Source organism: Eubalaena glacialis, chromosome 2, assembly GCF_028564815.1.
Source record: "Eubalaena glacialis isolate mEubGla1 chromosome 2, mEubGla1.1.hap2.+ XY, whole genome shotgun sequence".
Classification (NCBI taxonomy): Eukaryota; Metazoa; Chordata; class Mammalia; order Artiodactyla; family Balaenidae; genus Eubalaena; species Eubalaena glacialis.
Genome location: NC_083717.1, coordinates 173,761,172 through 173,788,806, shown reverse-complemented (window position 1 = coordinate 173,788,806; position 27,635 = coordinate 173,761,172). Strand labels below are relative to the sequence as shown.

Sequence of the window (27,635 nt, the reverse complement as noted above, 5' to 3'; positions counted from 1 at the left end):
AGGATGTGAATTACTGGACCAGGAAAAAAGGCACAGGGGAAAGGAAATAGATTTCCTGTTCATCTTCACTGTGAAAGAGCTGTCAATACAATTTGGTTGAGTAGCATGGCCAGGACCCTGAGCTTCTGTAGCCCTAGTTTCCTGGCCCACAAAATAAGGGTGATAATCAAATATTTAGATTATATGTATGTTTGTGTGTGTGTGTGTGTGTGTGTGTGTGTATACACATACATATGTACAGCACATGGCTTTAAGGCCAGGCATATAGTAAGTACTCAATAAATGTTATCCATGATTAGCTCATGAATAACACCTGGATACTTAGCTATTTAGAGGCCTGTTAGGCTTCTCAGTCCTATATAACTTAAACCTCACCACCTGCCCCTGAGGCTGCCATCACTCACCTGTTGACCACAGAGGTGCTCTATCTGTCTGCAGCTCTGGTTAGTCTTGACACTTCCTATGCTGGTATTGAATGACCCATTTTGAGGGTTCACAGCTATTTTTCTATCATTGCCATAGATGAGAGAGGAAGAGTGCATGACAAGCAGGCACATCACACGGTGAGCAGACAGCTCTCTGGTAATGACTGCAGGATGGCACTATGTATTTTTATCTTTAACGTGAATTCATATTTTATCATTTATTTGTGATCTCATCAAAGCAATGTCATATCTTTTGTTCTAGTCGAAGAGAGGTGGCTTACACTGTTTTCTTTCACAATAAAAAAGTAGAAGAATGGATATGAATTATAGGGTTTTAAAGACAAGACAAATTCAGGATCATCTAATGCAAACCCTTCACTTTACAGATGTGGAAATTGAGGCCTATGAGTATTAAATGAATTCTCCGAGTGGGAGAAGGACAGGTCTTCCAGCCGTAATTCAGGCCCTGAATATGTGGCCTCTTGGTTTATCACTCTTCCAAAGTGACCATGGACATAAAATGATTTGAGAGCCATCGTTTTGAAATGTGAGGGTGGTCATCAGTGGGGGATTCTCAAACAAGATGACACCTTTGACCCAGTCTCTTCCTGTCTTTGGCACATTATCCCTGACTCTCTGTAGGAAATATACACTTACCTATTATGTGAAAGAGGCAGTGATGACAAAGTGAACAGTTCTGTTTTTCCCTCTGAAGGATATCTCCTCCACATACCCTGTGCCCTTAGATACAGTCATGATCAAAGCAGAGCTAGATCCCTGAACTCCACACATGGTCCAGGGGATTGATGGTTCCACAGGAGAACGTCGTCCTCCAGCTCTGCAACTTCAAGAAAGTGTCAAGTCTGCAGAGCATAAGACCCAGATGTTTAGGAATAGATTTTCTCAAGGATAATTGATTAAGTGATTATTTTGTTCTTTTAACGAAGTAAAATTGTATGATATATGTGGATAAATAAAAAGGTATAGAGAATGTATTTCAAGAAAATATACATTGAAGCTATAATAGCAATTGCTTAAAATTCAGGATTCAGAAAATTCTAGAATTATCCAGACTAGACCTAATTTTTCTCTCAATCTATAGATTATTATCTTCCTAATAGTTCAGCTCCAAATATTTGGCATCTCTTTTTGTATAAAGCCAATAATAATAGTAATTGTTATTTATCAGGCAACTGCTATGTGCCAGACACTGTAATAAATGCTTTTTATGAGATCTCATTTAACTTGCATAGTACTGTGAGGTAGGCATGAGTTTCCTCATTTTATTGATAAGGACCCTAAGGCTCAGGGGTCAAGGTAACAAAATTTTGTGGGTGTTTTGATGACCTATTTCTGTTCCCACAGAAGCAGAGCAGAGCAAAATTTTAGGCAAACACCAAGGAAAGGTTGCTAATCCAGTTGCTGAACCAAATAAAGTTTTTCTACCAGAAGACCAGCCTGTTCTACCTGGCTAGCACTACGCTAGAAACCAGCCCTTCTGAACTTTGAAATTCTGATTTTTGCTTATTAAAGCAGCCTTTTTGTCCCTAATCCTCCCAGAGTCCCTCACTGTATATGTCCTTGGGTTAAACATGTCTCTGGGTGAATCTGGTTGTCCCTTGAGAATTTCTGTTTCCTCCATCAGTTCTTTCATTTTTCCCTTCACCACAGTTAACCTGTCTTCGCGGCCCGCTTCACCTCCCACGAGTTGCTAGGGATGAACTCAGAATTAGAGCATGAGTGGCTAGGCCTTGTCGGTCACCAAGAAGCACACCTGTGAATAAATATCCCAGCTTTACATGGACTCTGTGATTGTGTTTTGTGTCCTCAGAGTCCTTTTAAAAATAATTTCTGGGTCTGAGCTGGATTGCATAAATCCAGAGACAGTTTAAGTCTTGACACTCACAAAGACTATGCTAATGCATAAAAGTTGTAAACTTCTTTTCGGGAAGTCCTTTCAGAACCAATTCACATTCCACAGACAAAAGTCATTCTCCTTCCTTAGTCATAATAATAAAAGTTAAAGATATAATAGCTTCAGTTACATTATCTCATTTACGAGCCACACCCATCAGATAGACTGCTAGCCCCCCCTTATTTTTTATTGAAGTATAGTTGATTTACAATGTTATATTAGTTTCAGGTGTACACCATGGTGATTCAATATTTTTATAGATTATACTCCATTTAGAGTTATTACAAAATAATGGCTATATATCCCTGTGCTATGGAGTATATCCTTGTTGCTTGTTAGTCCCTTCTGATGCATAAAGAAATTGAGGCTCAAGTAGACTGTTTTGTATTCAAGATCACACATCAGCAAGTGTCAGAATCCAGATTTCTCTAAAAGTCAGTACTCTTAACTGCTATGTTGCATTGTCTCTTTTTTTAAAAAGGAAATGAATTTATAGACATTTACTCAATAGCTTTGACTCCAAGTGAGTTTTGACTGTTTTGAAAAATCAAACCCAGTTGACCTCGAGGAATAAAGATTTGCCACCACTTGGGTCACGCTGAAGACAGCACTGCAGGTTCTGAAAACACTGCCCAAAGATGTAATCTGGAACGCCTAATGTTATAATTACATCAGTGCAATATGTGTATGGCTTACCATTTTAGACTCATTTGTAGTTATAACTTCTGTTTGTTTTTTTACTTTAAATTTAAAAAAATTTTTTTAATTTATTTTTTTAACATTTATTTATTTATTTGGTTGTGCTGGGTCTTAGTTGTGGCAGGTCGGCTTCTTAGTTGTGGCATGCGAACTCTTAGTTGCGGCGTGTATGTGGGATCTAGTTCCCTGACCAGGGATCGAACCTGGCCCCCCTGTGCCAACAGGGAAGTCCCTGTTTGTTTTTTTAAAATCTCTCTTGTTAATGTTGGCCTGTGCTCATATTTTGTGAAATGTGAAGGGTCTAAGAGAGCAATCACTGAGATGATTCTCCAGACACCCTTCCAGTTTTAACGGGGTTTCTGTAGATTGGCTTTTCAGGATAAATTTGGTTTTTAGAAGTGCTCCTTATTTAAACAATATTCCACCCAAAGTATTGTTTGCTCTTCCATTTAAATTATCAGTGCTCGTTATTATACCTACCAGCTAGAAGAGATAGTAATTATCATGCTTAGGCACAGCTACAGAGCTGCCTTTGCTTGATAATTTGTTAAGGGGTTCATGCCCTATTGTACCTTTTTATTGTCAGCTTTACTGGAGAATGTCCAGTTTTAGCTAGATTTCCCCTTCTTCATTTCCCTAAGAGCCAATGAGTTGAAAATGCCATTGTTTTTCCTAATGTGGTGAGTGTCAAGGCAGAGCCAGCTCTGGGATGCCAGAAAGCTCATAGTTTTAAAAAATTATACTGGAATCATGAAAGTGTGTGAAACGGATCAAGCTGTACTTCTGTGCTTAGTGCCATATATAAAAAGAGAGAGCGAAGAAAGGAATCGATAGGATTTTTTGGTTGCAAGCAACAGAAGTAGATTCTGGCTAATTAGAAATAGAAAAGGAGGGTTTATTGAAAGGATATGGGGATTGGGGAGGAGGGTGTGCTCACAGAATTGAAGGAAAGGCTAACAAATCAAACCGAAAAGCCAGACGCAGAAAGGACAGGAGCTAGAACAGCATTTGGGTCTTTGACAAGGACTTGCAGATGGTTTCTTCCAGTGCTACCATTGTCATGAGTGAATGACAACCATCTTCAATTTTATTTTCAAAAAAGAGTCAAATTCCAGGGAAAGAGCTTTGCAGTGGCTTCGCTTAGCTCATGGGGCTACAGGAAGGCAGGGAACCTTGACTGCTAGTGCCACTAGTGAATCTCTAATGAGGCAGTCCCTAAAAAAAGCACATCTTAAACAAGACCCCAAAAGTACTAACTATAAAGGAAAAAAAACTGATAAATTAGACTACATTAAGACTGTCTGTTAATCAGTAGATACTATTAAGAGAGTTAAAGGTAAGCCACTGTGTGAAAGAGGATATTTACGATAGATACATCTGACAAAAAACTCATATCCAGAATATATAAAGAACTTCTACAAATCAGCTTCTAGAAAACAGCAGACCACTCAATCGGCAAAAGCCTTGAAAAGGTACTTCACAGAGAGGATGTCCAAATGGCCAATAAACACATGAAAAGGTGTACACCGTCATTTGTCATCAGTGAAAGCCCAATTAAAGCCACAATATGATGCAACTACACATCCACCAGCATAGCTAAACTGAAAATAATGGACAATATCAAGTGGCAAAGATGTAGAGCAACCAGAACTCTCGAACACTGCAAATGAGAATGTAAACTGGGATGGTCACTTTGCATACTCAAGGACAGAACAGTTCTACTCCTGGGTATGTACCCAAGAAAAATACGTGCATATATATGCCAAAAGACATGTATAAGAATGTTCACAGAAGCACTAGCTACAGTTATGCAAATCTAGAATCTATCAACTGTCTAATAACACCAGAATGGATAAATTATGTCACATTCACACAGTTGAATACAACACCAAAATACACATTAATCATACCACATGCAACAGAATGGATGACTCTCATGAATATAAAGAGGACATACTGTATGATTCATTTATATAGTTTAAAAACAGGTAAACTAATATATGGTGTTAGGAATCAGGATAGTGGGTACCCTGGGGGGGTATTTAGTGACTGGGATGGGGCGTGAAGGGGTCTTCTGGGCTGTTGGCCATGTTGTCTCTTGATCTAGGTGTAAGTTACCTAAGTGTCTTCACTTTGTGAAAACTTGTAGAACTTTAAATGTGTGATTTATGTGGTTTTCTTTCTACATGTGTTTTATACTTTAGGACACAATTTATGAAAAGGGAACAAACTCATGAAAGGCCTCCAATCCATGCATGCCCTGGAGTAATGATCCCTGAGTTTGAACCTTACTCCATCCCTCCCTGTGTGACCTTGGGCCAGTTACTTCTTTATGCCTCAGTTTTGTCATCTGTAAAAGGGAGATGATTGGGTTGTTTGGAGGATTAAATGAAATCAGGTAAGGTGCTTAAAATAGCATCAGATGTGTGCAGAAAGCAGAAAATAACTGTTAGGTACATGTATTTTGGAGTAATTGCTCCATACTAGATGTGCTAGGGGGATGTAAAAAAGTATAAAAACCCTGGCCTCAAGGAGTTTATAGTAATAATTAAAAAGACAAGATACGTAAAGGAACAAATAGTTGACACTACAAGAGAGTATTGGGAAATTCCAGATGGGTGGTGCACATAAGAAAAACCTAAGGATTCAATGGAAGGAGAGATTGTCGTCGAGTGTTCTGGGTAAAACCCATATAGAGTTGTGAGTGTATTGGCTACCATTGGAGGGGGGGAGTGATGAGAAAGGAGTACAGGGGACTTGTTTCCTATCTGGGCGGTGATTACATGAATGTGCTCAGTTTGTGAAAATTTATTTAGTTATACACTTAGGCGCACCTTTCTGTATGTGTATTCTACTTCAGGTATATGAAAAGGGCATTGGTTTGAAACCTGGTGAATATTTGACCTCAGGCTGGTTACTTAACCCCTGTGAATTTCATTTTCTTACCTATAAGCTATGACTAATACCTCCCATAGGGTTGTCATGAGGATTAATGGGAGCAGTGTATACGGAACACCTAGTCCAGAGTGGAACGGTAAAATATTTAACGCGCCTGATCTGCTCATTAGGGTAGAGGGTGACCTGTGTTAGGATTTGGAGCCTCCATCTGGGGTTTATTGCTTTGTTGGGGGAATGACCTCATGTCATTATTGTTGTTGTGAATGGAACCTGTCACAGTGCGCCAGTGCGGTGGTGGTACAGTGACTCAACTGCTGGGACAAAGGGCACTTCTGCGTGTCAGAGCCACCGCTTGGCAAGTGTCCCTCACCACCACCACTGGCTTCCTTTTCCTGTGTTTAGTCACAGCCACACCTGCAAGTGAGAGTGCAGCGCCTGGTCTGGGAAATGTTTACCGAGTGCCTGCTGGGTGCCAGGCGTCATGGTAGATTCTGATGGAGCACGGAATAATGACTAAAAACAGGGCTGAAAGTGAAATAAAATAAAGCAGAGGCCTTGCCTTCAAATAGTTTTTGGTCTAGGAACAAGACGTACGTGTTTCTTCTCAAAGCTTTTTTTCCCTTCCCTTCTGATATCCTCCATTCACCTAGTACATATTCTCATATTCTCTCTCTTTCTCTCTGTGTCACACACACACACACACACACACACACACACACACCCTTCACTGAACTCCATGTACACAGGCTAAAAGCCATTTAACATGGCCTCTATCCAACAAAACAATCCACTCTTAGCATATATCTTTCCCTTGGCTCCCCCCAAACTATAGACAACCATGCGTTACATTAGTTACAGTAACAGAAATGACCATTTACTAGGTGTCCACTACGCACAAGGCGCCGTGCCAGGCACCTGTCTACATGATGTAACTCTCACAGCATCCTGCAGGGCATCATCCCACTTTAGAGGCGAGGAAGCTGAGGCTTGGAGAGCTTTACGTAATTTGCCCAGCGCCACCCACAGCCGCTGTGCACTGGGACACAGTGCGAGCCCGCTCTCTCTCCGTGTGCCGTGCTCCTTGTAGAGTCGTCTGCAGTGTTTGCCCTGATGATTAAACCATGCAAACACCCTTCTGCGTCAGTTTGTCAGTCAGCTGTGCACATATAAACCCACGTGGTTAGGAGAGGTAGGCACTGTGGCCGCTCTTGTTGTAATTATTCTACTCTGACTGGAAATGTCAATAAAGAGCCGGTCAGCCTTGCAAACAGCTTCTGAGCTCTTGTTTTGTAAATGCCTCAATATTCAGCCGCACTAACCTGTGCGCTGTGCCACCAGGAAGGATACTGGGCCTATTGCATTATCTATATTAAAATCTTGGATGCAGGCGCCACGGGAAGAGCCTCTGTGTATCGAAAAAGTTCTGCCATTTTGGTCCTTCCCTTACTGGGCTGTCTCTCTCAGATTAATTTAATACTTATTGCTAACCCCTGTTCTGGAAATTTGTAGACCGATAGGGGTATCTGATGCAGATTAAAGTGAACGTTGCTGTGAGCTGGGCACAGAGGAGACAGCTGATAAAGTGCGTGTTCTGAGCGGTTTTGTGCAAAGAGGCGCAGTGCAGAGTGGCTGCTACTCCCACTGGTCCCAGTGTTTCTGGGTCCCAGCCGCTAACCTTCCATAAGCCAGTCTGAGACAGCCAACTCTGCTTAACCCACAGTCTCATATATTGGGGCTCAGGTCATGTTCAGATGAGGAGAAAGGTCAAAAGCCAGCAGATTGCCATGGGTTTAAGATATAGTCTTAAGCTTTTCAGCCTCAGAAAGTGAATCATATTCTTGTATTGAGAGGTGAGACTTTCTGGGATTGACACAAATTTACAGCAGGAGATGTATATTAGCAAGATGACTGTCACCAGTGATTTGTTCCAAAACTAAAAGCTACTGTGAACTGAGTTTCTTCTGCATGTGCTTAGATCTTTACAGGTATTATTTCCAGTTCTCACAACAACCCTTCAAGTTGTTGGGTACTCACATTTCACAAATGTGAATCCTGAGCGGGCATCTTAGCCAGGTGTATTTAGTTACAAATCAAGTCCTTCCACTCTACCTCAGTGCCTGAAGGCATCCTGTCTGTTGTTACATTACCAGCTCAAATGTTTGCCAGTTTGGCTTCAATCAACTCTGCAGAATTATCAGTCATTTCCCTTTTTGAGTACACACAGCACTTTGCATATACCTGTAAGAACACTTTGTGTTAATTTGTAGTTGCTTTTACTGCACCGTAAACGGTTATTTATCTGCCAGTTTCTTCTGCTAGATTCTGAACTTCTTTAAAAAAAAAATTTTTTTTTATTAAAGTATAATTGATTAACAGTGTTGTGTTAGATTCTGGTGTACAGCTGGACTCTGAACTTAAAGGTAGAGACGGTCTTTTTTTTTTTTTTTTCATGACAGGCCCATCCTATTACCTGGCAGCATTGTGTAGAGGAAGGACTGGGTCTAGTTTTGCTAACATTGTATCCTCAGCACACGCTACACTGCCTGCCAGCAAACAGTATTTGCTCAGTAAATATTGAATAAACTAATATAATCTTGGAGATTACTTTTCCTCTCTGAATCTTTTTCATTATTAAAAGAGGGATAATAGTATCTACTTTATAGGGTTGGTATGAGATTAAATGAATGAATGAAACCAAGGTGAGCGACGGTGTGATAGGACTCTTAGGATTCAGACGGTGGTTTAATGATTCATTATGTGGTTGTATGTCTAAATAGTTCACTTATGTTTATCACTGTAGTGGTGTTCTGTTATCACACTTTCTAAGCCGTTCTAGTGGATGTGTAGTATCTCATTGTAGCTTCGTCGACCCTTCCCTGGTATCTAATGATGTTGAACACCTTTTCACGTGTTATGTGGCCGTTCATATAGCTTCCTTTATTCCCTTTCATTACCTGGTTGCGATGCCTAAGGACTCTAGTACAGTATGGAATAGAGTGGTGAGCTTGGATGAAAGCATTCAATATTTCACCATTATGATGTTAGCTGAGCTTTTTGCGATACATGCCCTTTATCAGATTGAGGAGTCCTCTTCCATTCCTAGTATGCTGAAAGTTTTTATCACTAATGGGTATTAAATTTTACTAGATACCTTTTCTTAACTTTTTGAGATGGTGTCACAGTATATTCTTGTACAGCACTATTCTGTGCAGGTATGGATAACTTTCATAATATTCCTGAGAGGTGAAGAGGAGTTGCCTAAGAGGACAGAAGTCCAGGCATGTATATGAAAGTGACCACCAGATCCTAGTACTATACGTGGTTTAGTGTCACATGACAGTGAACTTTTGAACACTTCTGGCTGTTATTTTCGTTTTCTCCTTCATCAGCCTTCATAACAGCACAGATGTCTCATATTTTGGTGGTAAAGGTGGAACTTTGGGTGCTTTTTATTATTTTTTTCACTTTTCTGTATTTTGTCAATTTTCTTCAATGGACATGGATTATTTGTGTTTAAAAAAAAAGTTTTTAAACTTCTATGTAATTAGATTATGAATAGTAAACTTTAGACTCACTCCTATCAAATCTTTCTGAAATTATATCCAAGTCACCTTTGATTGGTTTTAGGTGTTTCCTAAATCTCTGAGAGCAGCACATTCACAAACCGTTTAATGGTGGATGACTAAACTCTTCTTTGTTGAACCTTTTATCATTTAATTTCAGGAGAGGCTCATTTTTCCCTCTGTCCCAACATTGGGTTCCTAGATGAAGTCCCTAGTGCAATTCAGTTCAAAAGGCTTTTATGTAGCTTCTCTTCTCTAGGAACTTACTGGCCATATTTGGAAAATAAACACAAAGAGATCCTGCCTGTCTGTGCTGTGATAGAGGTATGGACCAGGGACTCCAGGCCTGCTTGGGAGTTGAATGACTTCCAACAGATCAAGTCTGAGTCCAGCGTGACTTTGCCCAGAGGTAACTCTTTCTAACCTTGCCTTTTAAATTCTGGCATTTTTGTCTGTCTCTGGAACAGTGAGGCTTTAGATGCTTGGAGCTGGAGAAGCCTCCTTCAGACCAGACTAAGAATGGCAGCCCTAGGATGTTGAATAGGGACCAGAGATAGGTTGTTATTTCAGAGGCTGGGCTTTGTTTTTGTGGAGCAGGAAGTCATTATCTGGAGAGTCACAAATCCTTGAGAGTTCATTTCCATTTCCGGAAAGGGAAGTGTCACTTGTCCGCCAGCAGTTAGAGGAGCTTTATCACCAGAGCTACCAAGCCCCCCGAGGAGCCATTCTAAGTCACTGTCCTGTCAAAATAATCACTATTTTTTTTTTTTCTTTCTTAATCACAGGTTCCTGATACAGGGAGTGTTTTCTGCTTTTTATCAATACTTAATGTACCTACTAGTGCATATCAGTTATTTTCATTGCCTTATGTTGATTGTTAAAATTAAAACATTTATACTAAGCCAAAATAAAAAACCCAAACCCTCAAAATGAAGAAATCAGTACTCTCTTTCTCTTCCTTTCATCAGTAATAATAAAAATAATTTAAACTGTAGAGCATGCCATATTCTACAAATGGCAATCGCATGCATTCACGTGTCTCATTTGGTCCTCACAACCGTACTGTGGTAGATAGATTATTATTATCCTCTTTAAAAGTGAGGAAACTGAGACAGAAATTGGGTTACTTGTTCAAGATTAGATAGTTCTAAAGACATTGAGCTGCAGTATACGGGAGTGGTCAAGCTGAGTGTTGTGAATTCGAACCTCCGGGGTTTAGATCCTAACACCACCACTTGCTAGTCTGTGACATTGATTTAGTCACCTAACCTCTATGCCTGTGTCCCCATCAATAGAATAGGGATAATGGTAGGACCTGCCTCATGTAGGTGTCTCCAGGATCAAATGAGATGGTTTTGGTACAGGCCTATGCAGAGCACCTGACAGGTGATACATGACATGCGATACGTGACTGGTGAGTGTCAGCTTTGCCACTGCTGTTGTCTTGGAGGTGGTGGCCATGGTGAGCTATTATCTTCTCTCCTTGCAGCAACGTCTCCTGCCCTAAAACCCAAAGTCTACTCCTGAAATCCCCAGAGTACTCCAGACACACTCCAAAAGTCACCATGGGCTCTGTAGGGTTAGATAATCCAATCCCAAATTAAATGCTTTGAAGAAAAACTAACACCATAAAGATCTCGTTCCCTGACTCAGTTTCGCCCTGATTCTAAAGACAGTTTGTACCTATCTCCTCGTACACACTCCTAACCCCTCTTAATCTTAATCAGAAATCTTAAGGATTTAGAGTACATTCTTCCTCTTTAAATATTTTTGGGACTATTTATTCTTTATTTGCTAACAACCTTTATTAAATCCATGCTGACTAGTGTATTTACCACAGTCAGCTCTTAAAGATAGGATAGCAATTCCTATGCTATATGGCATGCTTTTAAAAAGTCTTTGAGGCAGCAAACCTCAGTGTTTTAGGTTGTGTGCCCCACCCTATGATGTAACTGAGGTTCTGGCTTAGAGGTGGGCTGATGCTTCTGGCTTTATGTCCTTCACTTGACTTCTGTCATATATGCAAAGAAGAAGAGGCAACAAGTAACCACGTGTACTGATCAGCTGGCTGTGTGTCCAGCTGCAGAAGAGATTCATTATGACCCCCAGGAAAGGCCCTCAGTGAGGACACAAAGGTTACTGTTTTTACGGAATGGAAGGCAGCATGTTTGTCAACATCTCTGTGTGTCACAGCGGGGCAAGAAGCTTTAGGTTTGGAGATAGAAGTCCTAATCCCATTACCTCATCCCTGTCTACTGCAGTCCCTGACTTTAAATGTCAACAGGAGTCAAATTTACTTCATGAAACAAATCATCAGCATTGATCATCCTTCATCCAGTGTCATAGTTTCTTATTACTTTTCTGCACATTCCCCCTGAGGCGGCTAGACATTGAATATATGAACTGGAATTAATATATTTTCATGCTCTGCATTCCAAACTCTTTTAGCAAACATAATGCTCATACTAACAGCTCCGTCAGATCCTGCCAACAATTACTGGCACTTACTTGTTTTGAATGGTGTCCCATGAAAATTGTCATCTGAGAACATTAAGCCAAAACACCTAGGCCCTAAAACTGCATATGCAGAATAATCCCTACTTTGTAGAGAGGTGTGGGTTCGTGAATGTGTTATGTGCAGAGTGAGAGAGCTTGAAGGAAGTACACTATGATGGTGACATCAATCGTCTCAGATGGCAGCAAGATTCAGGTGCTTTCAATTGTCTGTATGTGTTTCTGCACCATCCAAGTTTTCTAAAATACAACTTCTTTCTTAAAATTATCAAAAAGTTTTACCTTCTTTGTATTATAGAAACAAAATTTATTTACTTTAGAACTTGGTGACTGGAACATTCATGAGAATGGTTTGTTTTAAAATGAACTCACATGGGAGTACATTAGGTTCTGTGGGCCTTAAACCTTGAGTTGTCCCCAGCTGAGGCAAAGAACACTCAACCTTGGTCCCTGGGACAGTTGGGGAGCAAGTCAATTAAAGGACATCTGTCAGTTCAGGATGTATAAAGGTATGAAAGTGTTCTTGCCCTTCTACTTTCCTCTGTTCTCTAGTTACTTGATTTCATTTCCCTTCTTAGAAACACTTAACAGTTTCTGGGAGACTTTTGAAAAGGCCATGGCCTCTTCGATCTGATATGTAACCAAGCCTCTCAACACACAAGTTTTGGTTTAATATCTTTGTAAATAAGTCTTTATTCCAAGACTGCTTTCTGCGTTTTTATGGTCTTCTATCTCTAAAATGCAATAACTGCCCACCTCAGACCCACTCACACAGTGTGAAGAATTGTAGGACTCACTTGGAACCTAAAACTACCTCACTATGTGAAAAGTAATCACAGGCCTTACCAAACAGTGGTTGAGCCCTTCTGAATGTTTAGAAGCATGTTTACATGTGTTATTTCATATTTGCTTCCAAACTAGAACAGGGATTATGATTATCCCATGTTAAATGGGGAAAAATGGCACAGAGAGACTTACCCAAGACCACAGGGGGTTTTCGGCAGAGCCAGGACTAGAAATAAAACCTTCTGTTCTGTGGCTTTATCAAAGTTCCCACAATGCCAAATGTCTCTTTTCAAAATCTTCCCCAAGGGTACCTGGACTCTAAGGAATAATTGTGATAATAACACTACTAAATATTTATATAATGTTTGCTATGCAAACGTTAAATACATTAACTCAGTCCTCACCACAATTTAAGAGGTAAGTACTATTATTATCTCCATTTTAGAGTTAAGGGAACTGAGGCCTGCATTAAGTAACTTGCCCAAGGTCACAGCGCTAGGAGGTGGAGTAGCCAGGATATGAACCAGCCTGAAGCTAAGAGTCCATACTCTTGACCACTTGACAGTGCAGTCAGGGCCTAGCCACTTCCTACCTGTTTATGCCTAGGGTGACCTGGGCCAAAGATGACAATTCTAGGGATAAGAGTCTTAAAATTCCTTCCTTCCAAACTTACAGAGTTTGAAGTAAGTGTCTTGTATTAAGCAAGAAGAATACTGTTCTATTTCCTTGTGAAAAGAGCAAGGGAGAGTAAAGAGGAGCAATAAAATGGAAATATTTTTGCTCAATAGCCAGACAGTTTGGAAGGTTCTAGGAATTTATGTCTGCCCATGGTTCCTACAAAGATCTTTTCATCTGTCTTCCGCCTGGTTGCTAAGGAGCTTGGATTGCAAGGAACAGAAGCCAACTGTACTACCTTTAAGTGAAAGGAATTTATTTTAAGGATATAGTTGTTTACAGAATCAGAAGAAAAGCTGAAAACAAGCTTCAGGAAGTTGGTGTATCAGCTTTTACTATGTTACAAACCACCCTGAAAACTAGTGGCCCCCCCTAAACAACCATTTGTTTATTAGCTCAAGATGCTGCAAATCAGCAATCTGGGCAAGCTTGAGCAATTCCCTGTCTATACTAGGCTGAGCTGATCTCCTTGGGCGCTCACTCATGCGTCTGCAATCAGCTGCCTGGTTGGCTAGGGTGCCTTACTTCTCCATGTGGTCACTCATCTCCCTGTAGGCTTGTTTGAATGATGATCTCAGGGTTCCAAGTAGAGCAAAAGAGGGCAAGCCGTAGCATGCAAGCACTTTTCAAGTTTCTGCTAGTGATGTATTTGATCTTGACTAAAGCAAATCACGTGCTCTAGCTCAGAGTCAATGTAATCACATGCCCTAGCTCAGAGTCAATGTGGCGGGGGTGTGGGGGACTGCCCAAGAGCATGGATAGAAAAAGGAAGAATCTGTGGCTATTTTTGCTGTCTCCCACAGATGGTCGGGAACCTTAGGATCCTTCAGGCTCCAGTCAGCAAGGACCTATGTGCAGACTCTTCAGGGTGCCTCCATCTGAATAACTCAGCTCCCACCACTTTCCTGCACTTGAGTTAGTCCATTCAAAGTTTCCAACAAGGGCTTCCCTGGTGGCGCAGTGGTTGAGAATCTGCCTACCAATGCAGGGGACACGGGTTCGAGCCCTGGTCTGGGAGGATCCCACATGCTGCGGTGCAACTAGGCCCGTGAGCCACAATTACTGAGCCTGCGCGTCTGGAGCCTGTGCTCCGCAACAAGAGAGGCTGCGATAGTGAGAGGCCCGCGCACCGCGATGAAGAGTGGCCCCCACTTGCCGCAACTAGAGAAAGCCCTCGCACAGAAACGAAGACCCAACACAGCCATAAATTTAAAAAAAAAAAAAAAAAAAAAATTTCCAACAAGAATCTGACTTTTCTTGGGTCATGTGCATCCTGGGTGGGCCACCTTCACTGACACTCCAGAAAGACATGCATGAGAGGAGAAAAGTTCAGTTGTGATGCTGTTACCCCAAGTAGCAGGGGAGGGATGCAGGGAAGGTAATACAATATTCCGTCCCTGTATATTGTTTGCTGTATTGACTTTGTTCTTCCTCTCTGAACCATGTGGGTTGACTTTTCCTCTAAGACTTATTGAAAGCAAAAGTAACAGTCTCAACCTGTTATTTGAGCAATAGGAGAGTTAAAGCATTTAATTCAAAAGATATTTGCTATAAAGCTAGTGATGACCCTGGCATGGGTCAAGATCTCACAGACAGCCCCTTTTCCTTCCATTGCTATGTATTTATTGGGCACCAAGAGTATAACCAAGAAAGGGACATCAAAAGACCTTTGTTGTGATAGTGAGGTCGCATAATCTTTGGCCCTGGCAGCAACTCCAATAGTTATTTGTTCAGGTCAGTTTTATAGTTTTTGCAGAATTGGAAGACTGGTTTTAAAACTTTCTAGAGAGCAAGGTGGGTGGTGGTCAAGTCATGCTTAGTTAGATTCAAAGCAACATGGAAAGGCCAGGATAGGTTGTTAGCATGGCCACCAGGGAGCTGGAGCATGTAAGAGTCAATTATTGCCCAAATAATGGGAGAGTTTAAGGGAGTTTAAGGGATCCTTCTTATTTGCCAAAGTACCTTTCCCTTTGGACTGACAACCAAGGCCATTTTTCTGGTTACAGTGGCCAACTCTTAGGACAGGGAAGAGGTGATATCTTTGTGTGTGTGTGCACCCATGCTGAGTATTTGAAATTTGCCTAGTGCACTGAACTAGCCTTCTCCAAATGTTTGGTCGTGATTCTCCAAAGGTCTGATCATGAGCCTCTAATATTTGTATGTTTATAAATATACTATATTATAAATATATTTATAAATTACAAACAAGTAATTTAGTGTATGGTTTCTAACATATAAACAAAAGTTAGAAATGTTTAAAGGATGGGTTAAAAAGTCAACAATCCAAAAAAGAGGGGATATATATATATATACATACAGCTGATTCACTTTGCTGTATAGTAGAAACTAACACAACATTGTAAAGCAACTATACTCCAATAAAAATTAATTAAAAAAAAAAAGTCAACAAAAATAGAAGTTCTGATATTTTCTCCCTCCACCCCAGTGGATCATCCTGTACCTCCTTGGGTGCACTGCTCTCCTTTGGGGACTGCTTCTCTGGAATACTCTAACATCTTAGACCTGCCCAGCAATTACAAAGGCAATCCTTAGGGGTAATAGAAAGTTGTATGTCCTATCTTGACCAAAGTGTACTTGTGACTTAGCACTTCTGTTACGTGGTAGATTCTAGTGCTGTTTTGTTATAATCACAGTGACTTCATGAATGCAGACTCTCACATCTCTTGTAATTCCCAAGCCTTTGCAATAATTATGGGAAGATTTGGATTCATGGACTCATAACCTGAGACGAACATTCTTCTTTCTTTCTCCATCCCACTTTCCCTTGATTCTAATGAAACTTCAAAGGCATTTTTTTCTCCCACTTCTTCCTGTCTCTCCTCTTTTTTGCTTCCTTAAGAATTCTGAAATAATAATAATATTTACATATTTTTTATTGTGATAGCTAACATTTATTGTGCTACGGGTTAATTAAATTCAATGTCCTTTAACGATCTCTGTTACCCTGACAACAACCCTACGAAGTGGGTACTGTTATTATTCCCCCTTAAGAGGTGATAAATACGAAGTTTAGAGAGGGTTAAGTAACGTGCCCAAGATCACACAGTTTTCTAAAGCAGGGCCAGGTCAATCTGACTCCAGAGCCCAAGTCCAAGCTTTCCCCTCTGCTGCCTGCAGTGGCACAAAATAGGTGGTGAAGACAAGCATGGGGCCTGGAGCTCAAGCCAGCATTAGTACAAGCCACTTTTAAGCTGTCTTTTCTGTTATGGGCCTTGTGTCCACCCAGGAGACACTGGTGTATATATGCTGGATGGTGAGGGTGCTGGAGCAAGTCAGGAAAAGTACTGAGTGTGTGTATGAATCATCTGGAAATAGCTTTTCACTCTGTTTGCCTTATGAGTTCTTCTGAAAAACTTGACAGGTTCAGGAGTACAAAGAGATCTCTACCTGCTAGAATAAATCTGTTGTCATGCTAGAAATTAGTTGTTTTCCTACTAGGTTATTTTAACTTGATATGTTTACAGTTTATAAATCGCACGTACTGTCAGTCTGTAAGAATGTCTCCTTTGATCTTGGTAACTAAAAGGGAGCTGGACAAGTACTGAAATGAAATCAAATTACTTACTCGAAATTCAATTGAAAGGAAGTGGCTTACTGCATACAGGAGTTGTTTGGTTATTTTGTTGTTGTTGCCATTGCTGGAAAATCCACATAAAGAGCAGTGAGCTTTGGGTGATATAGGTGAAAGGAGATCATTTGTACGGATCCTTTCAGCTTGCAAGAATTGCCCCTAACCTTTCTATGGGTGACCTTAGCCCAGCTGACTATACCCCCATCCCAACAGACCTTTTGAATTCCTCCTGGAAGGTATGTTATAGCCTAGCCAAGTTAACAAATGGAAGATAGGCCTTATACAGACTCAGTCAGAATGCCTGCTCTTCTCATTCCCAATAAATACACATGTACACAAGCAAATGTAATAATGCATGAGAGCCCCCAGCTCTGTTTCTTTGCCCCCTGACCAAATTTACAGAATCAGCTGTGGAGAAGTAGCACTTCCCATCACTATGGTTCAAAATGATCAGACTTTGAATCTGGTCTACCGTAGAATGGCTCTCCCTGTAACTGTTTCAGGACAGTGAAGGGAAAGAAGGCATTGCTGTGTGTGCTTAAAGTGTGTAAAATCATCAGGGTTAGACACTTCCAAGCAGTTGAGACTCCCAAGCTCCACCCCCAGAATAAGTAGGCAGGGGTCCTTGCCCATGGTGTAGGTGCTCCATGACCCATGCAGTGGACGTCAGAGTTAGAAGTATTATATGTAAAGAGGATGATGAGTCCCAGCTCTGTAGGGGCATAGACTGATTGGCAGGACATTAGTACCAGTTAAAAGTAGACCCATGTATTGAAGGGAGCAGAGAGGGAGATGACAAAGCCATTGGTGAGACTGAAACCTCTCGGTTAATTCCATTTGGCCGCTTTGACATCCCCTCTGAGGCATAGTTCTGTTTTCTGTTACTCACCAACATAACCAGGAGGACCATCAAGCCCTTATCCTTGGGTGTTCCCTAATCCTTCGTAAGTCTGGTCCTTTTCTCTGTTTCTTACTATTGCAGTTAGGAAATGGTAAAAGTAGGGCTTCCCTGGTGGCGCAGTGGTTGAGAATCTGCCTGCCAATGCAGGGGACACGGGTTCGAGCCCTGGTCTGGGAAGATCCCACATGCCGCGGAGCAATTAGGCCCGTGAGCCACAATTACTGAGCCTGCGCGTCTGGAGCCTGTGCTCTGCAACAAGAGAGGCCGTGATAGTGAGAGGCCCGCGCACCGCGATGAAGAGTAGCCCCCACTTGCTGCAACTAGAGAAAGCCCTCGCACAGAAACAAAGACCCAACACAGCCATAAATAAATAAATAAGTAAACAAATAAAAATTAAAAAAAAAAAAAGTAAGAAGTGGTAAAAGTAGTAAGATGTGTCTTTACCCTCCTCAGAAGTTCCAGGATTTGGGGATCATCCTGCGAAACATGAAACCTGATTTTACCTGTTCATATAAGAGTGATGAGGATCTTAAAAACTGAGATCTCTGACCAAATGTAACAGCACGGTTTAGTCCCTTTTAACCCTAATTTAGGGCATACTGATTCACCCTAGTTCTTCACTCAAGTCCAGGACCTTGACTGTTCCCTCACCCGCTTAGGGGTCCAGTGGTTCCTTGGAGCTTACAAGCATCCTGGCTTGTTGCTGTGGTGTGTCCTCACGTGGTGACCAGGTGAATAGTGAGTAAGGACCTGGGGGCACACGCAAGTGAGACTTCCACTGTGGCAGTGGGACAGGCAGTCCCGGGGAGTGACCTGTCCTGGTCACAGTAAGGGCACGAGCACTGTAGGCTTGCCACTGTTTCTAGGAACTTGCCCAGTGCCCCTCCAGGCAGTCCTTTTCCTGGTCCCCAGCGCTGGCACTTCCTAGGCATAAGAACTATGCTCAAATCAGAGTCAGGATGAAGACCCCTTTTTTCCCTTGCCTCTACCATACGTTCTCCCTGACAGTAACATCTGGATGCTACTCCCTTCTCTTTTAAGCTCCTGAACCAAAAGAGCCCTTTCCACTATCTTGTCACATCATAGAAGAGTTTGACGGGCCATTAAGCAGAGAGCTTCACAGTCCATCCGAAAGGGCTCAAACCCTAGAAAATCCTCTTTGTTTACTCCTCTTTGGTGGGCTCGGAAAATAGTTTAGGTTGGGAAGGAAATGCAGGGGGCTTTTTGTTATGGCAATAAAAAATAAATAAAACACAGGTTAGGTTAGGTCATCAGGTATCATCACTAGTTAAGTCTCTGAGATGCCCTGATATATAAAATGTTAAGAGATTAATTTATGTTAAGAGATTAATTTATTAAATGGATTGCCAGTTTTTCAATTTACCATAGATATTGGAATCCAGCCCTGCCCCTTGCCTATGACCTCTGCTGGGGAACTGAAGTTGGCCCTGTCAGACAACAGCAAGGGGTTACAGTGGGATCTCTGCCCGGGTGGGAGAATAGAGCCTTCATCTAAGACAGCATAAGAAGCTGATATCAGAAAGGCAAATTAAGCCAGGGAAACCAGTAAACCAGTTGAGTGGAAGTTCACTTGTTAGAGGAAGACGCCAAAAGCAGGGATCCAAAGGTTGAATATTGAAGAAGCCATGGGGAAATGGGCAATGGTAAAACAGGCAAAAGTTTAGAACCAGATTTTAAAAATTTAGAACAGACTAGGAACATACAAGATATTGGGGCTGTTCCTGGGCCATTCATCAAACTTAAAGTCTGATGCTTGCTTTTATGAGCAAAAAAAAAAAAAAAAAGGGTGATGAAATGTATAAGGTCAGTCTTGATAAGCAGGGAGGGAGTTGGCAGGGTGAGCTGGACCAGTCATTTGAAGGTGCTCAGTACTGCTTCTTAGGTCCTCTTAGCAAATAAAAACCAGAATGCAGTGTAAAATGTTCTTGATAGGGATTCTGTCAAGTAGTGGTTAAGTGGTAGTTTGATGAATTGACTTCTTCACTTTGGGGATATCTCTGACCAGCATCAAAGCATCCCCTCTCCACGACAATTCGAAGGACAGATAAATAGACTCAGACCCTCTGACTCTCCTTTTTATCAGTGTACTGTGATGATTAAGCAGGTCTCAGTTTATTTTATCCAAGTTAGAAGCTCCCTTGATAAGGTTCAAATGAGTAACTCCTTTCTCTCACCCATACACATTCACATTATCAGGGGATGACTTTATGCCCAGAGGCTTCCCTGTATAAATGTCAATCCTGTTTAGTTAACTTCTTTTCTCCCACTGAACAACGCTCCTAAAAAGTTGTGTGTCAAGATGACTCTTGCCAATCTCAAAGGTAAGTTAACCAGATTTTAATCTAATGAACAAGCATTAAGAAATTACCAGTTATTGAATATTAGAAGTGGGACTTGACTTTTAATTTCATCTTGGGCAGTTGAATTAAACTCGCTGAGCCTTGGTCTTCTCAGCAAGATGAAGGGGTCGAGTTTTATTATTTCTAAAATCTCTTCAAGCCCGAAAATTCTGTGTTCCTCCTCTTGCTTTGCAGATTACTACACAAATATTTAAGTGCCTACTGTGCATCTGAGTCTGGTCATACAGTGTATGCTCTCTTGCAACAGTGACTGTTATCTCATGTTGAGAAAACCACAATAATCTAAGAATATTTGTTCTTGCCACTGCTCATAAATTCCAGCGAACAGCTCTCAATAAGTTTTTTGCACTTGTCATTGCATTTAACAAATTAGGTTAACAAATGGGCGAGGAAGATGGCAGACTGTCTGCTGTATTCAAAATATCATAGAATCTGATTTTTTTCCCCATAGTGCTTACTTTTTCTTCAGTTTGGTGGTTTTGATTGCCATTGTAATCAATTAATTTAATCTTTGGGGTATTTAAAATAGATAGTGGTCTAACATTAAAAGAATCCACCATTTCTCTCTAGTTTGCATCAGTAAAGGCATTAAGGAAGCTCTTAGGTACTAGAAATTCTCCCTGTGGTGTAGAATAAGAACCTAATCTTCATCCATGGCTTTTATTCGGCAGAGGCCAACTCATAATACTAAAAGCAATATGGAAGAGAGAGTAATTAAAATGATGCTTATATTTTAATAAGTCAGTAAAATGGAATTGTGGATGATAGTTAATGTTGTTCTGAAGATAATTAGTTTTTGCCAATTTCTTAGTGGAGAAATTTGCCAGACTTTTTTTCCCCCTTATTGTTTCCCATACCAGCCACACCAGTCATAAGTGTCTTAGGAAGAAGATCTAACTGCTGCATTATCAACATGGACTACAGCAAAGCTGTTGGTTTTCTTGCTCTAAGGTTAATTAGTGGGAGGACTAAAGATAGGTTTTGACCTTTTAATATTTCTTTATTTTGTAAGCAATACAGCATTTTTTTAAAAAGAAAGAATACAGATACAGAATTTTAAAAATCACCTCTCACCCCACGAGACATTTGTTTTCACATCAAAAAGCTTTTTAGTACATATATACACTTTATATCATGAGTATGTATCATTGTAGCAGCAGTAGCAGCAGCAGCAGTAGTTAGAGCAGCTAACATCTACTGAACATTTATTATTTGCCAAACACAATTCTAACATCTGTAGTAAATTTTCACAGCAACCCTGTTAGGTAGGATTGAATATTCTTCTAGTTTCATAGGTGGGAAAGCTGAGACGCAGAGAAATTAAACAACTTGCCCAAAGTCACATAGCTAATAAGCTGCAGACACGGAATTGAAACCCAGGCAGTCTGACTCCACACTGTAGGCTCTTGTTATTCACTCAACAACATATATCATGATCAGCTTCCAGTGAATTAACATCATCAACAGCATTGTCTTGATTGATGCATGAGATTCCATTTTAGGTGTATAACAGTTGATATAACCAATCTCCCATTATTGGACATTTGTTTCCAATTTTTCCATGATACAAACACTGCTATGATAAACATACCACTATATACATCATTACATGTCTGTCTTGTTCTTTCCTTAGATAAAGCCTATAAGTAGAATTCTTGGATTATTTTTTTTGAGACTTTTGTACAAATTTTCAAATTGCCTTCCAGAAAGATTTCTTTTTAACACTTACATTATAGAGTGTAAATTTCCACGTGTCACCAGTAATGATTATTATTCTTTCTAAATCTTTGTCTCTCTGACACAGGGAGAATTGTATTTATTCTTTTTTAAAAAAAATATTTATTTAATTAATTATTTTTAATTGTATTTATTTTTGGCTGCATTGGGTCTTAGTTGTGGCACGTGGGATCTTTTGTTGTAGCACGCGGGCTTCTCTCTCTCTAGTTGTGGCACGCAGGCTCCAGAGCACATGGGCTTTGTAGTGTGTAGCACTTGGGCTCTCTAGTTGAGGTGCGCGGGCTTAGTTGCCCCGCGGCATGTGGGATCTTAGTTCCCTGACCAGGGATAAAATCGCATCCCCTGCATTGGAAGGCAGATTCTTTACCACTGGACCACCAGGGAAGTCCTGTATTTATTCTTTTATAAGGTTAAACTCTTTTTTCCAAAGAGTTATTAGATATTTATATTTCTTCATTAGTGAATAGTCTGTTTTCATCCTATTTTATTGCGAGGGTGTATCATTTTTATTAAGGATACACTGTCATTATATATTAAAGAGGTCGAATTTTTGTCTTATATGATACAAATATTTTCCCCCAGAAATTTTACATACAGATTAAGTCATTTTTTTATACGTGAAAGTCTCAAAGACCATCCTTTAATAAAAAGAGGCTCAGAAAATATATGACTTAACCTTTATAAAAACAATTGAGGATGTCCTTCAGTCAGTGATAAATGAAAAAAAATTAAGAACTCACAAATAGGGAAGTCAGTGTTAACGGGATAATTTTTAAAAGTAGTATTTGGCGGTCCTTAGGTTCACCTCAAGAAATGCTTTATTTTCATATGAAAATATGAACCACTATGACCTATATGAACTATGGATCACTTTTGCTTTTCATCTATAAAAGTGTCTTTATTAAGATATTTTTTCTTTATAAATGATTTTGTAGAAAAACAAATTCTCATTTTCAGAAATTTGACCTATACCCCACTATCATCCCAAAGGATGGATTTTTAAAACAGGTTGTAATCATGGAAGATGAAAATGCCAAAGGAGAGACTTTATAACAATCTTTTGAAACTTTTTGATGGCTGTCTAAGAGAATGTAGAATCTCTAGAAATTAGTTTAATTCAAAAAATTTCCCCCCAAATTTAAAGATACTTCATTTAAATTGTATTATGAGTCAAATGCTTCACAGCTGTGTAGGACTTGGTGTGATCTCAAGTAACTTGGCTTAAAAACAAATTTATTATAAGGAAATTATCTTCAGCGGAGACAAAGGCCTTTCCCCCCCCTTTTTTTGGTTTGGGAGAGGAAGATGAGAAGTGCTATTTTGGGGACAAGTCTCCCAACAGAAGAGAATCCTTTAGCAGCAAGAATAAACAGCTTTGGCAGAAAGCCACCCTCCAAAGGAAAAGGACTTAGGGCACGTTTTGAACTAGGGAGTAGTAATGAGCTCCAAGGCAAAAAGGATATCCCTGGTACAAGGGGTGGGTCAATACCAGACTGTCTGGGTGGAAATACTGCTTACAAAAGCTCCATAGAGCTGCTTCATTAGAAAGTGATGCATTTTGATACACCCCTTTGCCAGTTTTCTAGGGAGGATTAGTTACTGTTCCAAGGAAATGATTGTATTTTACTCAGGGCCACATTGTTCCCTTTAGGCTTCATTACAACAACAACAACAGCAGTTGTAGTAGTAATAAAATGTAAGTCCTACAAACCTGGATTGTTTTCTGACCCATTTCCCTTCATTTTCTAGAAAATAAAGCACTTATGCATCTACAAAAGTGGATTAATGATTAATTTGAAGGAGAGTCTCATCTTTAATTTTAAAACGCTTTGAAATTCTTTTGTGATGCTGCATATATAGAAAATACTTTTTGCTCATTATATTTCTGGGGCGAGTGTGGGTATGTATGTATGCTCGCTCATGTATTTAGCTTATATTTTCAAACTGATGTTTTCAGTAGAGGTAATGGCTATTTGTTTGAATAAATATACTTTGAAAGATGGATGAGAGGCAGCCATCCCATCCATGTGTAATTACATGTTTAATTATATGTGACATTGCTGATTTGGTGTGGTTGGATATGATATTCGTGAAGATTTAGCAGGATGGTAAGAAAAGTCAGCTATTTGACCTAACCATTTGAGTATTCATTTCTCTTTGATTCCAAATTTCTGGCAGTAAAAACAGTGGGTGGAATGGCGGCAGAGCTCCCCATACACATTCCTCCAGAGACAGAGAGAATAGAACTGCTCCAAAGCAAAGTTTCTTTTCTCACTCATTCAATTAGCAATCCTTCACTGAGCATTTACTATATGCCAGATACAGATTTGTTTTCTGTGCCATTCCTTCCTCAGAATCCACTCCTTGCTTTATAAAGGCCTCATTTCCTCCTCCTTCCCATAACCCCAGCAGACACACAGTATCTTTACTGAAAAGGTCTGGGTCTTCCCTGCATCGAAACTTAACTCCTGTATCTCCTTCCTCGAAGGCCCTGCTAGGGTGTTTTATTTGTAATAATTTTTTTTTTCCATAAATTAAACCCCAAGATGGAAAAGTATTTTAGAGAAAAAAGATTAGTATCAGGAGCATTTTCTCATGTTATACATACTTGTAAATATTTTAATGGCTGCGTGTTATTCCATTGTATGCCTCAATTTCTTAAGGTTCACCCAAAACTTGGTTCCTAATTTGGATTTATTTCCTTAGGGTGAGATTACTAAGTCATTGTTCATGAATATTTGTAAAATTCTTAATACAAATTGCCAAACCATTTTCAGAGAGTTTGTAGCAACTTATGGTCCCATTAAAGGTCTATTTACTGTTCATATTATAGCACCTTTACCCTCATCGAATACTAAAACTTTAAAAATCTTCACTGATTTTTGGGGTTTAATTTACATTTTTCTTATTACTAGTGAGACTGAACATTTTCTACATGGTTTTTAGACATTTTTCCTTTCTCTTTCCTGGGTTGTCTGTATATGTCCTTTGCCTGTATTTCAAGTTTTTGTATTTTTGTTATTCACTTGTGTAAATTTATTTCATATTAAGGATGTTAACATTTTGTCTTTAATATTTATTTACCACATTTGGGTAAAAATCTCTCTGATTACATTATTTGCAATCATATTATCACTTAGAGCATATGGCTTGTTTTGTTCAATGAGATCAGCTTTCTATCATTTTATGTAGGAGGTAGTTTTCAATGTTTAAAAATATAAGAATACATACTTTAGAGTCAAGAAAAAAAATCTATTCCAGAAACCTCGATAAAATAAAGGGAGAATGTATAAGAGTTAAATTGCAAGGGACCTGGGTCCTATCAGTGCTTCTGTATTGACATTTGTATTCTTACTGCTTATTACCAAACTGGTGTGCTTATTACAAAACTGTGAGAGCTGTGCCCAGACGAAACACTTGAGGCCAAGTAATGAAATGCTTTGGAATTTACTGGATTCCAGATAAAATTCTAGTCATCCCTCATTCCTATACCTCTAGAGGCCCTGAATAGCAGCCCCTCATATGTTCTCCTTTTCCTTTTAGACAATTCTTCCTCTCTTCAGGAAGATGAAGAGGTAGAGATGGAGGCCATCAACTGGCAGGCCAGCAGTCCAGCTATGAACGGACACCCCACCACTCTAGTGACCTCTGCTCGTTTCCCTAGCTGGGTCACTTTTGATGACAATGAAGTCAGCAGCCCTTTGCCACCAATCACCTCTCCTCTGAAGCCAAAAACACCACCTCTTGCATCTGTGATCCCAGATGCACCTTATAACTCAACTGGGTCATTTAAGAAGAGGGAACGTCCCAAGAGCACTTTGATGAACTTCTCCAAAGTTCAGAAGCTGGACATTTCCTCCTTAAACCATCCGCCTTCCGTGCCTGAGGCTCCTCTTTGGAGGGCAACCAATCCTTTTCTGAATGAGACTCTACAGGATGTACAACCCTCCCCTATAAACCCTTTCCGCGCTTTCTTTGAGGAGCAGGAGAGGCGCTCCCAAGACAATTCCATGTCTGGTACCACAGGCAAAAGCCAAAGAGATTCTCTCATTGTCATCTACAAGGATGCCATCAATTTTGATGATTCAAGCAAAAACCAGTCACACTCTGATGCTGTTGAAAAACTCAAACGACTCCAAATTGAGGATCCCGATCACTTAGGGAGTACGACCCTCCCTGATGATGACCCAATAGCCTGGATTGAGCTAGATGACCACCCACCAGGTTCCGCACTGTCCCAGCCCAGGGATGGGTGGCCCATGATGCTTAGGATCCCTGAGAAGAAAAACATCATGTCCTCTAGGCACTGGGGACCCATCTACATCAAACTGACAGACAGCGGGTATCTGCAGCTGTATTATGAGAAGGGCTTAGAAAAGCCATTCCGTGAGTTCAAGCTGGAGATCTGCCATGAGATTTCAGAGCCCCGGCTCCAAAACTATGATGAGAACGGCAGGATCCACAGCTTGCGGATAGACCGCGTCACCTACAAGGAGAAGAAGAAATACCAGCCTAAACCTGCCGTGGCCCACGTGGCCGAGAGGGAACAAGTGATTAAGCTGGGCACCACCAATTACGATGACTTCCTGAGCTTCATCCGTGCAGTTCAGGACCGTCTCATGGACCTGCCGGTGTTGTCAATGGACTTGTGCACAGTTGGCTTGAACTACCTTGAAGAGGAGATTGTAGTGGATGTCCGAGATGAATTCTCTGGCCTTGTGAGCAAAGGAGACAACCAGATTCTCCAGCACCGTGTCTTGACACGGGTCCACATCCTGAGTTTCCTCTCTGGCCTTGCCGAGTGCCGCTTGGGTCTCAATGACGTCCTCGTCAAAGGGAACGAAATCGTTTCCCGGCAAGACATCATGCCCACCACCACCACAAAGTGGATCAAGCTCCACGAGTGCCATTTTCACAGGTGTGTGGATGAGGATGTATTCAACAGCTCACGGGTTATTCTGTTCAACCCTTTGGACGCCTGCCGACTTGAGCTAATGCGGTTCAGGACAGTATTTGCCGAGAAGACCTTGCCTTTCACACTCAGGACTGTGGCAAGCATCAGTGGGGCAGAGGTGGAGGTGCAGAGCTGGCTGAGGATGTCATCTGGCTTCTCCTCTAACTGTGATCCTCTCACTCAGGTTCCCTGTGAGAACGTGATGGTTCGCTACCCTGTGCCCAGTGAGTGGGTGAAAAACTTGCGCAGGGAAAGTGTCCTGGGGGAAAAGTCTTTGAAAGCCAAAGTGAACCGGGGGGCAAGTTTTGGCTCAAGTAGCTTGTCTGGCTCTGAGCCTGTCATGAGAGTAACTCTGGGAACTGCGAAGTATGAGCATGCCTTCAACTCCATTGTGTGGAGGATAAACCGACTGCCTGACAAAAACTCAGGTAGGCAGAGCTTTCTCTTCTGTGAAAACCGCCACATGGTTGTGAAAGAGCTGGGATCAAAGTTCCACATTCTCTTTCCCTATGAAGTGCTGGTTTTTGTTATGTGATAGGAATGATGATGGGGAGGGATGGGGGAATGGGGGACCAGAAAAGCAAAAATATTTGAG

The 27,635-nt window shown here is 40.8% G+C and overlaps 1 protein-coding gene across 3 annotated transcripts in view; it reads left to right on the top strand.

Moving 5' to 3' along the window:
• The window catches only part of STON2 (stonin 2), a 140,616-nt gene that overhangs the window by 105,606 nt on the left and 7,375 nt on the right, over positions 1 to 27,635 (top strand). For all 3 annotated transcript variants that reach the window (XM_061181147.1, XM_061181144.1, XM_061181146.1), the window contains exon 5: positions 25,630 to 27,468. In XM_061181147.1, coding sequence (XP_061037130.1) covers positions 25,630 to 27,468 — 1,839 coding nt within the window. The remainder of the gene's footprint in view (positions 1 to 25,629; positions 27,469 to 27,635) is intronic.